General features: G+C 31.1%; 4 protein-coding genes and 1 long non-coding RNA gene across 7 annotated transcripts; 1 reads left to right on the top strand and 4 right to left on the bottom strand.

Annotated features, from left to right (window-relative positions):
- Positions 1–2: 2 nt before the first annotated feature.
- Positions 3–1368, bottom strand: Rfk (Riboflavin kinase). Its single transcript, XM_076391358.1, has 4 exons — positions 1087–1368; positions 566–714; positions 379–481; positions 3–287 (listed from the first exon to the last, which is right to left on the bottom strand). Exons 1-4 carry the CDS (start codon positions 1172–1174, stop codon positions 184–186), a joined length of 444 nt encoding a protein of 147 aa, XP_076247473.1. The 5' UTR covers positions 1175–1368; the 3' UTR covers positions 3–183.
- On the top strand, positions 1001–10048 carry LOC143187265 (uncharacterized). The gene is made up of 2 exons (XR_013003175.1): positions 1001–1155; positions 9565–10048. It is a non-coding gene; the product is annotated as an uncharacterized LOC143187265 (long non-coding RNA).
- LOC143187262 (3-oxoacyl-[acyl-carrier-protein] reductase FabG-like) lies at positions 2006–3548 on the bottom strand. Its single transcript, XM_076391356.1, has 4 exons — positions 3437–3548; positions 2800–3116; positions 2511–2712; positions 2006–2432 (listed from the first exon to the last, which is right to left on the bottom strand). The coding sequence occupies exons 2-4, from the start codon at positions 3114–3116 to the stop codon at positions 2190–2192; spliced, it is 762 nt and encodes a 253-aa protein (XP_076247471.1). The 5' UTR covers positions 3437–3548; the 3' UTR covers positions 2006–2189.
- Positions 4725–6047, bottom strand: LOC143187263 (3-oxoacyl-[acyl-carrier-protein] reductase FabG-like). Its single transcript, XM_076391357.1, has 3 exons — positions 5434–6047; positions 5168–5369; positions 4725–5079 (listed from the first exon to the last, which is right to left on the bottom strand). The coding sequence occupies exons 1-3, from the start codon at positions 5748–5750 to the stop codon at positions 4837–4839; spliced, it is 762 nt and encodes a 253-aa protein (XP_076247472.1). The 5' UTR covers positions 5751–6047; the 3' UTR covers positions 4725–4836.
- LOC143187258 (tetratricopeptide repeat protein 27-like) lies at positions 6343–9569 on the bottom strand. 3 transcript variants are annotated; one of them, XM_076391350.1, is made up of 9 exons: positions 9346–9406; positions 9189–9235; positions 8386–8838; positions 8240–8306; positions 7840–8172; positions 7594–7767; positions 7358–7510; positions 7122–7283; positions 6343–7046 (listed from the first exon to the last, which is right to left on the bottom strand). In XM_076391350.1, exons 2-9 carry the CDS (start codon positions 9197–9199, stop codon positions 6492–6494), a joined length of 1908 nt encoding a protein of 635 aa, XP_076247465.1. In that variant the 5' UTR covers positions 9200–9235; positions 9346–9406; the 3' UTR covers positions 6343–6491. The 3 variants fall into 3 exon arrangements, with proteins under 3 accessions (XP_076247465.1, XP_076247463.1, XP_076247464.1); XM_076391348.1 differs by having other exon boundaries at positions 8386–9262; positions 9346–9569; XM_076391349.1 differs by having other exon boundaries at positions 8386–9235; positions 9346–9569.
- Positions 10049–12431: the final 2383 nt, after the last annotated feature.

The following is a 12431-nucleotide window of genomic DNA, read 5'->3' as shown; positions in this document are numbered from 1 at the left end:
ACCAAGTAAATGTATATCAAACAGTTGACAAATGAATTTTGTTGCATTTAATACATATAATAGTTTAGTACTACTATATTCCTAGTAAGTAAAACATATTTAAAAGTATAGTAAGTTTTACATTAATAGCATTAATTTACAATAGTCCATGTACATTTAATATTACAAAGTTACAACAGTGTACTATCCTATCAGGAATTTATTGTCTTTGTAAACATTCTTATCTGGTTGTTGCAACTGTTGCTCGGCGTACGCGATATCTCCTTTTATCGCTTTAATTAATTCTTCTAAAAAAAGAAACGAAGTAAGTTAATAAACTTCTTATTTTATATTATTTACAAAAATAGCAAATATATCGAAATAATATATAAATTTTACCTTCGGAAGTGAAATCTCTTTCCGGTCGTATGTATCCCACGAAAATTACTTTAATTTGTTTTCCATAAAAGTCGTGATCAAATTTATGCAATAAATGTACCTCCTACAATAACATTATTGTACATTACGAAACGTTAAATACTAAATCAGTCATAGATAATATTTCGTGAAAAAAATATATTCATACTACTGTCTTCTTTTCATTTTTGTAAAATGGATTCCAACCGATACTTGCAACCATTTTATATACTTGCGCGTCTAGGGAAGCCCACCCATAATAAATTCCAGTGTTAAGATCATTAGGCAATGCATTAACCACTTTATCTTCAAGATTTGCTGTAAAAAATAACGCTGTTTCATACTCGTGAATATAATTTTACAATACTTACAAAAATTATTCTTTTCTGTTAATTCTAGAAAATTTTCTAATACTAGAAATTCTTTCTAATTCTTTCTAATTCTTTTCTATCTATTTACTATGTTTGAATTGAATTTAAATTTATTATACACTTAAAATACTTCCATAGTGTTCTTAATTAAAGTACTTTCTGTTTTATATTTTCCCGCCAATAAGTATCTAAGGCAGTTATGTTAGTAATAGAGAAGATTTCAGACTGTCGTCTACAGCAACGAATGAATTTAAATTTTCTTTCTATTAATCGATAAATTGAATGATTTATTGGACGAAATATAGCTTTCAGATCTTACCTGTTGGTATTCCTAGGGCTTTGGAGCCTCTGCCAAAACCTCTAACCACCGATCCAGATAAAAAATGTGGTAAGTTTGCGGTGCACATAATGTATCTTTAGCGTCACGTCAGACTCGCAACTATCGACGTAGTTTAATACTTCGTAACATATAGACTTAAAAGACAAAATGTTGATAATGTGACGTGGCGCGTATGAACGTTATTCGTTTATGTTTATTGTTCGTAAACATGATACATTAATTCTAAAGACAATTTAAGAAGCATATCACGCTTTATATTTTGATCGTATTAGATTAAAATGAATATATATAATACATATAATCGATTCTCTGATATATCACGTGAAAATTTGTTCCCAGATTTAGGGACTTATTACTAATAACAGTACAAACAATATGTAATATGATGGGTTATCAACGTGATACTTTTTTGTTTGCTTTATTATAAATTTTTAGTGATATCTTTTTGATACTTTTTATATTTCTTTAACTTTAGCTTATGATCTTATTTCTGAAGTAAACACTTTTTTGTATACACTGTCATGAATTTACCATGATATTGAATCATTTTTGTTCTCCAAATGCTTATCATGTTTTAGAGGAGACTCAGCTGTGAATTCAGTATTAATACCATCTTCTTATATATATGATTAATATATTTTTTATCAGTTTTTAAAAATTTTTTACATCCTTTCGCTTATAGAAATAGGAATTATTAAGAGCAAGTATGTTTCATAACTCAATAATAATCACAGTAATATAGTTACTGGTTGCCACTATTAATTATTTTAAAATTACTTCGATTTGAGTATACAAAAGTTTTAGATTTTAAAAAAGGGGGTGTGTAATTTTAGCACTTTTTTAGATAAGAGATAACAAGTAATGGCGATGATTATAATTAAGGATATACAGTAATGTAGTTAAAAGTTAAGTAATTATAATTCATGATTTAATAATTCAAATGATTTTTATATTTCTTAATGTACATTACATATAACAGTTTCTTTAAAAAAATATATCTTATCTTAAATGTTCCATATTTCACTATTGCCATTAGTTAGCATGTGGTAACATTATCACTTTGCATACAAATAGAATGCAAGTTAACGAGGACACATGGCGTGTCGACCTCCATCGATAGCTAAAGTTTCGCCTGTAATGAAACTAGCATCATCACTAGCTAGGAATGCAATTGCTTTTGCAACTTCAGTAACATCTCCAGGTCTACCAAGTGGATGAGTTTCCTTAGCATGCTCAAAAAATGCCTGTAGCTGCTCACTTTCCATTCCACTCCTTTCATGGAGGTTAGTTCTTACAACACCAGGATTCACTGCATTTACTCTTACCTGCAGATTGAAAAATACAAATAAAGTTTTCATTTCTAAGATTGCTCTCTTAGGCAGTTTCTTTTATATAGAATATACCTGTTTATTTGCAAGTTCAAGAGCAACACATCTTGTGAAATGATCGACAGCTGCTTTACTCATGCAGTAGGATAGAACACCAGAGAAAGCTCTTAATCCACAAACGCTTGATACGTTTACAATGTTGCCTTTAGTCTTCACTATATGTGGCACAGCCAACATTGTTAGATGATAGACTGAGCGTACATTTATGTTAAACGTCCTGCAGTAGTTGCACATATTAATAAAAGGTGATTTTGGCAATTGTACATATTACAAACTTAAGTTACCATGAACAAAAACGTTATACCTATCATATTGTTCCAGTGAAGTATTTTCTATACCTCCACTTTCTAGTATACCAGCATTATTAACCAGAACATCTAATTTACCATAATGCTTAATGGTAGATTCAATAACATTTTTTGCGTCAGCTTCATTAGTTAATTCTCCAGTTACAATAAATGGTTTATTAGGTTTACATTTCTCAGCAACTGCAGCCAAATTTTGTGAATTACGGCCAGCTAATGATAATGATGCTCCAAGTTGTGCAAAATGTACAGCAGTTGCTGCTCCAATACCAGAACTAGCTCCTGTTATTAACACAACTTTTCCAGTAAACGCCATCTAAAATATAGAATAATAGAACTCCTTTTTACTTTCTTGTTAGTTTGCAATCTGTTACAGAATAACAACAAGTGTCCTTATGAACAACTGACATATCTCAGATATTAAAGTAATAGAATGACTTGCAATTAATTTTGTTTAGAAATATTATAAGAAATAATCTCCTCTTTTTGATTTATAAAACGTATGAAATGTGTACAGATGCCGGTATTTATGTCTTAAAAAATAGTATTAAACTTTTCTGATATTAATAAACGACATGAGAACCGTAATTACAGAAATACTTTAAATTCTATTTAGTGGAATATGCTCAGTTATACCTTGTGTGTTTTTTCGACTTGTCTATATACCACCGGCTCTTATTCCAGTCGAGTGTCACTCAATGATTAAGACTACGTGCTAACTGATGCCAACCTATAAAGATCGGCAAAACAAGTTATTTGGAAGACCTCTCTTTAACTGACGTATCAAGAGGAAATTTTTCCTCACGTGGTGTCAGATACTCCGAAAGTAGTGATAGAATCGAGCACGTCATAAATTCTCATACTACACTTGCTCGATCTTCAGTAATTTATCTATTTAATTTATGATCCTAGTAACAGTAGTGGTAATAAAAGTAAAAACAACAGTAGTAATGTTGGTATAAATAAAAATTGTAAAGTGCTTCTGTATAATATCTCGCACAAAATTCATGAGACGTTCTAATACTTCAATCGGCGAACCGAAATAGGCGGGAACAGAACCAGAAGTGGGGACACTTAAACTTCAAAATATTCCTCATTGATTGTGAGTTGCCTCTTTCACTGTTTTGACCTTACTTTTTAAACACTTGATAAGATTCTAGTATTCCAAAATTAACTAAAAAGTGGATGTAGAATGTAGCTGTTGCATAAGATATTCATATACAGGGTGTTCAATTACAGATTGATTCGTTCAAATATAGTCTTCAATGTTTTAAAGAATATTCAAATTGGAGCACAAAATTTCCTATGATATAGTATTCAATCTTTGTTTTGTAATAATAATATGGTAAAGTTAACATACTTACAGATGCTGCAGTAACAATCTGAGAATTGTACAATTTTTCAGACGCATAGAATGACAAAAATAGAGTAACAACATGCATTTTGTTGTATCTATTATAGTTGAATTTTCATAAAGCTTTATAAATTAAACCATAGAAGATACAATAAAATGTATTAAGACTTTTTTCCTTTATTTTTGCCTTTCAATGCATTTGTAAAATTATACAATTCTCTGACTGTTAGTTTAGCATATAAGTATATTATCATTACAAAACAAAGACAGATTGAACACTATGTCATTTGTGCTTCAATTTCAATCACCTATCATTCCTTAAAATATCAGACTATGTTTGTTACACCTGGTACAAAGTGAGTTGCTAGAAATAATATATTTAAATTTGTAAGTGAGCACTAAAAGATTGTTTATCACAACTATAAGTAATAACAACTGTATAGTAAAATATATAATGTAAACAAGCATAATTATTTCCAATTGTAATGTACATATAGGTATATGTTTTATTAGTATCTAGCTAATGATAATGTAGTCAAAAGATTAAATGATCACAAACGAATTAGTCATTCAAATAATTTTAATATAAAAAACATAATATCTCAAAAATTTTATAAATATTCTTATATTGGAGTCAATTAACATTTAATATAATTGTCACTCTATAAATGGAGTATAAGAATTATCGAGGACACATGGCATGTTTACCACCATCTACAGACAAAGTTACACCTGTAATAAAACTAGCATCATCGCTTGCTAGAAATGCAATTGCTGTGGCAACCTCAGAAACATCTCCAGATCTACCCATTGCATGAGTTTCTTTAGCATAGTCAAAAAACTTTTTTAACTGTTCATCTGACATTCCACTTCTTTTATGAAGTTCAGTTTTTATAACACCTGGATTCACAGCATTTACTCTTACCTAAAGATGGAAAAATAAAAATTTGCAAAGTTTAAGTAACTCTGTAATTTTAAAAGTCTTATTGTTAGAATTGTTTTGATCAATGTACCTCCTTTTCTGCAAGCTCAAGTGCAACACATCTTGTAAATTGATCAATAGCTGATTTACTCATACAGTATGCTAGAACACCAGGAAAAGCTCGTATTCCACAAATACTTGATACATTTATAATACTCCCTTTAGTTTTCAATATGTGTGGAACTGCCAGCATTGTTAAATTGTATACTGATCTTACATTCACATTGAACACTCTATAACATCCATATTTCTTATTATATTTTATGGAATACAATCTTTAAGACAGGAAGATTTTACCTATCATATTGTTCTAGTGAAGTATTTTCTATGCTTCCATTTTCTAATATACCAGCATTATTAACCAGAACATCTAATCTACCATAATGTTTAACAGTAGATTCAATAATATTGTTTGCATCTGCTTCATTAGTTAATTCACCAGTTATAATTAATGGTTTAGGAGATTTACACTTCTCAGCAACTGCAGATAAATTTTTTGAATTACGACCTGTTATTGATAACAGTGCTCCAAGTTGAAAAAAGTGTATGGCTGTTGCTGTTCCAATGCCAGAACTGGCTCCTGTTATTAACACAACTTTTCCTGCAAATGGCATCTAATATAAAAATAATTATTTTAATCATTGCCCACAATCTGTTACATTTGCAAGCATAAGAAAAAATTGTTTCACCCTTATAGTTAAAAAAAATCACAATTAGAACATATAAGGTTGTGTACTACTATTTGGAATATATCTTAAAATGAAATTAACACTGCATTTTTTTATATGGTGTAAGGAATTAGATCACAATATTTAAACGTAATTTTATTAAGATATGCTTCTTATTATACCTTTCTGTTTTTTTCAATTTATATAGAAGTAACCAGTACTATAAATTGAATTAGGTTTCACTTTTCATGTAAGATACTAAATCGGGAATACGTGATAAAATTTTATTACCAAAAATAATAAGCAAAAAATTAAATATCTTTATAAAAAGATATTTAATATAAATTGATAAGAGGATAGAAAAAGATCATTGAAAAAAATGACAACTATGTTTTCTACATATTATAGCTGACTTTAAGACAAATTCTATAGTTAACATAAATATGAATATACACGAACAAAAAATATTTTCAAGATTATTTAGAATTAAAGAGTTATATGTTTAAATAAGGATACAAATTTATAAAACGCTTAACAATTGTATAATTTAACCTTTTCTTAAGTAATACTTAATTACAAATGGAAAATTAATTCAAAAATGACTTAGAAATATGATAAACATTATTTTAAAAATAGTGTTCTGAAATATTTTTTGTAAAACATTTGAATGATTTGTTTTTAATTTTCTTATTTTATTTTATCTAATTCATTTACTACATCATTTAGATATTCTTCAACTTTGTGCAAATCTGTAGAAATTTTTTCAGTAATCCAGTCCTGATCTTTAACTTTCTTTACAACCCCTTGGAGGGACAATTTTGCACTAGCCAACAATGATCTTTTCTTCTTAACTTCACATTGAGAAGCACAGCGTAAATACGTTTCTGCTAATAAACAACATATTTGTAATACATCTTCAATCGTATCTTCTTGTTGAAACCATTTAGAACTGGAAACAGCAACGCGATGGGCTAGTTGCAAATACTGTACTGCTATCTCATCACCAATGTCTGTTTTCTTGAGAGCTGTAAGCTGTCCATACATCCTCCAAACATGTAGATTGTTACGTACAAAGGAACTAATTCTGCCAAAGAGCTCTAAAGCTTTTGGAAGCAATTTCTGAGCTGGATTGCCATCCGAATCTTTTATATTGTTGATTATAGCACGGGTTAATATATCCAGAACTTGGACATCCAAGTGGTGATTCTTGAGATCTAAAATTCGATGGTAACATCGAATCACCTGTAAAAATTAAAATTAATATGAAATACACGAAGCATGTGACATTAAATGCTTCTTTATATTATCTATACATACTTCTGAGAAGTGTCCTAAGTCAATGCTGACAACCATTAAATTATCCCAAACTTGCCAACGATCATAATTGCATTTTATAGCATCTTGAAGGGATTTCCAAGCTTTTGGTTTATCGCCTAGTTTTATGTACGCTTTTGCCAAGTTATTCCATGCTTCGAAAGTCTGTAATTAAGTTACAGAATTTGAGAATATAAATAGTTTATATTTAATTATGGTTATTAAAAAGTTATACAAACCGATTGTTCCAAAGCGCAGTAGCGTTTGTATGCTGTTGCGGCCAGTTTCCAATCCTCGGTTTGTAAAGCAGCAAATCCTAATCTTATCCATACATTTTCTTGAATGTTATTTAATTCCACTGATAATTTTAAATGTGGTTTAGCCTCTTCGTACTAATAAATAAAATAATATTCTTTACATTCAAAGGTATTATTATGTAATAAGTAAAAATATTAAGCCTGCATTGCTTACTAACATTGTTTTTTGCAAAGTAAAATAATCCCCAATGTCTTTGCGCTCGACTACTTTTCTCATTAGATAATTTCCATGCTGTTTCATAATGAGAAGGATCTTGTGTTGCATCACCTAGTAAACACCATAAATGAACTGTTTCCTTTTTAGATATTTCTTGACGAATGATTTCTGCTGCCTAGAATTATTAATAAAATATGTTTTCAGTATGTACAAATATCAGGTTGTAATGTGAGTTTAAAAAAAATACCTTATGTTTTAATTCTAATAGATTGTAACAAGTAATCACTTCTTCCCATAATTTTATATTTAAGAAAACATCCAAAGCTCCTTTTACCAATCCAAGATGTAACATCAAATGTGCCCATGTTTGTTCTAATATCCATACAGGTTTAAGACCACTTGCAAAGAACATATCCACCCTAATTGAATTAGGAACTTTTGTATTTTTTAATTCATGTATTAAGTATTCCATTTGCATCATTGATCGTTCAATAGTTCTCTTGTCAGTGGATTCAAGTGAACAACGGTGATAAAGGGAAGCTATTTTTAGAGACCAATTTCTTGTATTGTCTACCACAGCCTATTAAATAATTATTTTTAATAGTTAACAAAAGATGACATAATAATGATAATAAAATGATATTTACATTTAGATAAGGTTTAACTTCTTCATCTGTTAATTTATCCTTTGGTTGTGATAACTGCAATTGAATACTATTACAAGTAAAATTTATAATAAAATTTGTTTTTTTTTTAATACATTATAATTTAATAAATTAGAATATATTCTTACTGTTTTACTAGTATAATTGCTTCTTCCACTGCTCCTAACTGTGTACTTTCTATATCTTCAGAAAATTCAATACGTTCTAATCTAACATCATCATTTAGATTTAAAGATTTTGGTAAATTTTCACAGTGCCTAGAAGGAAACTGATTCTTTTCTAGACCTATTTTTAAAAATAATTGTGCTTTATTTTCTTGTTGATATTTTGTACGTTTACCTAGGGCACCTTCCAAACTTAAACTTAATTTTGCTGTGTCTTGGGCAAGTTCAATATATTTTTCTGAATTCTGAATTCTTCTGTAATAGAGATAAAACTGTGCAGCTTCTATAGAAAACAGAGCTTTGCAATAAGGATTTTCTAACAGAGATAGATCATTAATTTTATTAATCAGTTGTTCTGTCTCATCAAATATCACTCCGGAACTTTCATCCAATATGTATTGATGTAAAAGATTTGTTCTAAACAGCCACCAGATACAACTCTTATAAGTATTTTGCAAAATTTCATTAGAAAATATTAGTTTTGAAAAGTAAAGAAGCTCTGGTTTTCTGACATTAATATTGCATTCATCATGCAGCGATAACTCTTTCAATGCATTAGTTTCTTGAGTCTTCAGCCATTCAATATCTTTATCAATTTCTGGACCTGTACAATTGCATTGTATAAAATACAACAGAGAAGCAATGCCCATACATAGCCAAGCATCACGCACAATAACTTCTTTTATGCCATTGCAAATTAGCTCACAAAAATTGTTATCACATGATTGAATAAACACAGAAACTAATTTATTATCAATGATATCTACATATTGTCCATTCAGTACATTTTTAACATAAACTGGTAATTCTTCATCTGAAATAAACAAAATTGAAATAAAATCTAGGTTATTTCTTAATGTAAATACTAGAATATAACCTAACGTTGTGCGTAGATAAAAACATAATTGAACATTTTTTGTATACCTTTAGTTTGTACGAAATTAGTTAATAATACAATTTCAACTTCTTCGTTTATTACTTTTTCTGTATTTGAATTATTCATTTTCGTTATGTATTACTTCAAACACGTGGAGAAATAGCGGAACCGCGTATCACTCACTGTCATTAGTCATAGGTATATATAGGGTGTCTCAGAAGAGGCTCTCAGAACTACGAACCAGGAATTAAGGATTAATTTCTTAGTCGTTCCAGAGTCTTCAAAGGGTGTAGATCGTCTTAACAATCCTCTGAGGAAACTTATTGACCCATGAACTATTTTTATCGCCTGGATCAACTTGACCCATAGACTACCCTGATCGCCTGGACCACCTCGACTAAAGAACTACCCTAATCGCCTGGACCACCTTGACTAAATTACTACCCTAATCGCCTGGACCACCTCCGCTAAAGGACTACCCTGATCACCTGCATCACCTGTTCCTCGGATTACCCTGATCGTCTGGACCACTTTGCTTTTTACACTTTTCCAATCGCCAGGACACCTGAACCACCCTAGCCCATGGACTACCCAGATTGCGTAGCTACTTTAACTCTCAGACTACCTTGGATATTTCTTCAGACATTATAAATACGTACATGAACATTGTTAATATAATATAATACTATTACATTGTAATAATTATAACAGAATATTTTTATGTGATATAAAAGCAAATACAATACAAAACATTGGAGTACATTCATTACAATTGTTTCCTATATTCTTCCTAATAAGGAATATAAATATATTGGAAATCTCAGAGTCACTATCTTTTCTTTCACTCTGTACTTTTAGAGTGAAGATAGAAGGATCAGCTAGATTTGGAAGATTCCATAGAGGTATAAAAAAAACACGCAAGCAATTTTAAAGTGTTGATCTACGTTGTGACCAAAAGAAATATTTCGAGTTTATAATTCATTACAACATATAACCTTAACTGTCGGCTGCAATGTGCCAAAGTATCAGGAGAACATGATACCGAAAGAGGTATTTCAAGTTCTTACCTTTTACCAATATGTAGTTTTGGCTTATGGCCTGAACTCGCAAAAGTATCAGGAGAACATGATAATGAAAGAGGTATTTCAAGTTCTTACCTTTTACCAATATGTAGTTTTGTCTTTCGGCCAGAATTCGCAAAAGTATCAGGAGAACATGATATGTAGAGAGGTATCTCGAATTCTCAACTCTTACCAATTTGTAGCATTAGCCGCCAGCCAAGATAAAGGTAAGTATTAGGAGAACATAATACCGACAGAGGTATTTCAAGTTCTTACCTTTTACCAATATGTAGTTTTGGCTTTTGTCCTGAACTCGCAAAAGTATCAGGAGAACATGATACCGTAAGAGGTATTCCAAGTTCTTACCTTTTACCAATATGTAGTTTTGGCTTTTGTCCTGAACTCGCAAAAGTATCAGGAGAACATGATATGTAAAGAGGTATCTCGAAATCTCAACCCTTACCAATTTGTAGCCTTAGCCGCCAGCCAAGATAAAGGTAAGTATTAGGAGAACATGATAGCGAAAGAGGTATTCCAAGTTCTTACCTTTTACCAATATGTAGTTTTGGCTTTTGTCCTGAACTCGCAAAAGTATCAGGAGAACATGATACCGTAAGAGGTATTCCAAGTTCTTACCTTTTACCAATATGTAGTTTTGGCTTTCGGCCAGAATTCGCAAAAGTATCAGGAGAACATGATATGTAGAGAGGTATCTCGAATTCTCAACTCTTACCAATTTGTAGCATTAGCCGCCAGCCAAGATAAAGGTAAGTATTAGGAGAACATAATACCGACAGAGGTATTTCAAGTTCTTACCTTTTACCAATATGTAGTTTTGGCTTTTGTCCTGAATTCGCAAAAGTATCAGGAGAACATGATAATGAAAGAGGTATTTCAAGTTCTTACCTTTTACCAATATGTAGTTTTGTCTTTCGGCCAGAATTCGCAAAAGTATCAGGAGAACATGATATGTAGAGAGGTATCTCGAATTCTCAACTCTTACCAATTTGTAGCATTAGCCGCCAGCCAAGATAAAGGTAAGTATTAGGAGAACATAATACCGACAGAGGTATTTCAAGTTCTTACCTTTTACCAATATGTAGTTTTGGCTTTTGTCCTGAACTCGCAAAAGTATCAGGAGAACATGATACCGTAAGAGGTATTCCAAGTTCTTACCTTTTACCAATATGTAGTTTTGGCTTTTGTCCTGAACTCGCAAAAGTATCAGGAGAACATGATACCGTAAGAGGTATTCCAAGTTCTTACCTTTTACCAATATGTAGTTTTGGCTTTTGTCCTGAACTCGCAAAAGTATCAGGAGAACATGATATGTAGAGAGGTATTTCAAGTTCTTACCTTTTACCAATATGTAGTTTTGTCTTTCGGCCAGAATTCGCAAAAGTATCAGGAGAACATGATATGTAGAGAGGTATCTCGAGTTTTCAACTCTTACCAATTTGTAGTATTAGCCGCCAGCCAAGATAAAGGTAAGTATTAGGAGAACATAATACCGACAGAGGTATTTCAAGTTCTTACCTTTTACCAATATGTAGTTTTGGCTTTTGTCCTGAATTCGCAAAAGTATCAGGAGAACATGATAATGAAAGAGGTATTTCAAGTTCTTACCTTTTACCAATATGTAGTTTTGTCTTTCGGCCAGAATTCGCAAAAGTATCAGGAGAACATGATATGTAGAGAGGTATCTCGAATTCTCAACTCTTACCAATTTGTAGCATTAGCCGCCAGCCAAGATAAAGGTAAGTATTAGGAGAACATAATACCGACAGAGGTATTTCAAGTTCTTACCTTTTACCAATATGTAGTTTTGGCTTTTGTCCTGAACTCGCAAAAGTATCAGGAGAACATGATACCGTAAGAGGTATTCCAAGTTCTTACCTTTCACCAATATGTAGTTTTGGCTTTTGTCCTGAACTCGCAAAAGTATCAGGAGAACATGATATGTAGAGAGGTATTTCAAGTTCTTACCTTTTACCAATATGTAGTTTTGGCTTTTGTCCTGAACTCGCAAAAGTATCAGGAGAACATGATACCGTAAGAGGTATTCCAAGTTC

The sequence above is a fragment of the Calliopsis andreniformis genome, unplaced genomic scaffold (genome assembly GCF_051401765.1).
Source record: "Calliopsis andreniformis isolate RMS-2024a unplaced genomic scaffold, iyCalAndr_principal scaffold0022, whole genome shotgun sequence".
In the NCBI taxonomy this organism is placed as follows: domain Eukaryota; kingdom Metazoa; phylum Arthropoda; class Insecta; order Hymenoptera; family Andrenidae; genus Calliopsis; species Calliopsis andreniformis.
This window is presented reverse-complemented; position numbering and strand designations above follow the sequence as displayed.

What these genes read in the sequence shown, in the direction of transcription:
- LOC143187262 (XM_076391356.1), bottom strand. Translation starts at nt 3,116, where the DNA reads ATGGCGTTTACTGGAAAAGTTGTGTTAATAACAGGAGCTAGTTCTGGT. An exon ending in TCACTGGAACAATATGATAG is followed by an intron (nt 2,713 to 2,799) that starts GTATAACGTTTT and finishes CAACTACTGCAG; the next exon opens with GACGTTTAACATAAATGTAC. An exon ending in TTGAACTTGCAAATAAACAG is followed by an intron (nt 2,433 to 2,510) that starts GTATATTCTATA and finishes TTCAATCTGCAG; the next exon opens with GTAAGAGTAAATGCAGTGAA.
- Rfk (XM_076391358.1), bottom strand. Translation starts at nt 1,174, where the DNA reads ATGTGCACCGCAAACTTACCACATTTTTTATCTGGATCGGTGGTTAGA. An exon ending in AGCCCTAGGAATACCAACAG is followed by an intron (nt 715 to 1,086) that starts GTAAGATCTGAA and finishes TATTTTTTACAG; the next exon opens with CAAATCTTGAAGATAAAGTG. An exon ending in AAAATGAAAAGAAGACAGTA is followed by an intron (nt 482 to 565) that starts GTATGAATATAT and finishes ATGTTATTGTAG; the next exon opens with GAGGTACATTTATTGCATAA.
- LOC143187258 (XM_076391348.1), bottom strand. Translation starts at nt 9,424, where the DNA reads ATGAATAATTCAAATACAGAAAAAGTAATAAACGAAGAAGTTGAAATT. An exon ending in TAATTTCGTACAAACTAAAG is followed by an intron (nt 9,263 to 9,345) that starts GTATACAAAAAA and finishes GAAATAACCTAG; the next exon opens with ATTTTATTTCAATTTTGTTT. An exon ending in TTTACTTTGCAAAAAACAAT is followed by an intron (nt 7,511 to 7,593) that starts GTTAGTAAGCAA and finishes TTTATTTATTAG; the next exon opens with TACGAAGAGGCTAAACCACA.
- LOC143187263 (XM_076391357.1), bottom strand. Translation starts at nt 5,750, where the DNA reads ATGCCATTTGCAGGAAAAGTTGTGTTAATAACAGGAGCCAGTTCTGGC. An exon ending in TCACTAGAACAATATGATAG is followed by an intron (nt 5,370 to 5,433) that starts GTAAAATCTTCC and finishes TGGATGTTATAG; the next exon opens with AGTGTTCAATGTGAATGTAA. An exon ending in TTGAGCTTGCAGAAAAGGAG is followed by an intron (nt 5,080 to 5,167) that starts GTACATTGATCA and finishes TTCCATCTTTAG; the next exon opens with GTAAGAGTAAATGCTGTGAA.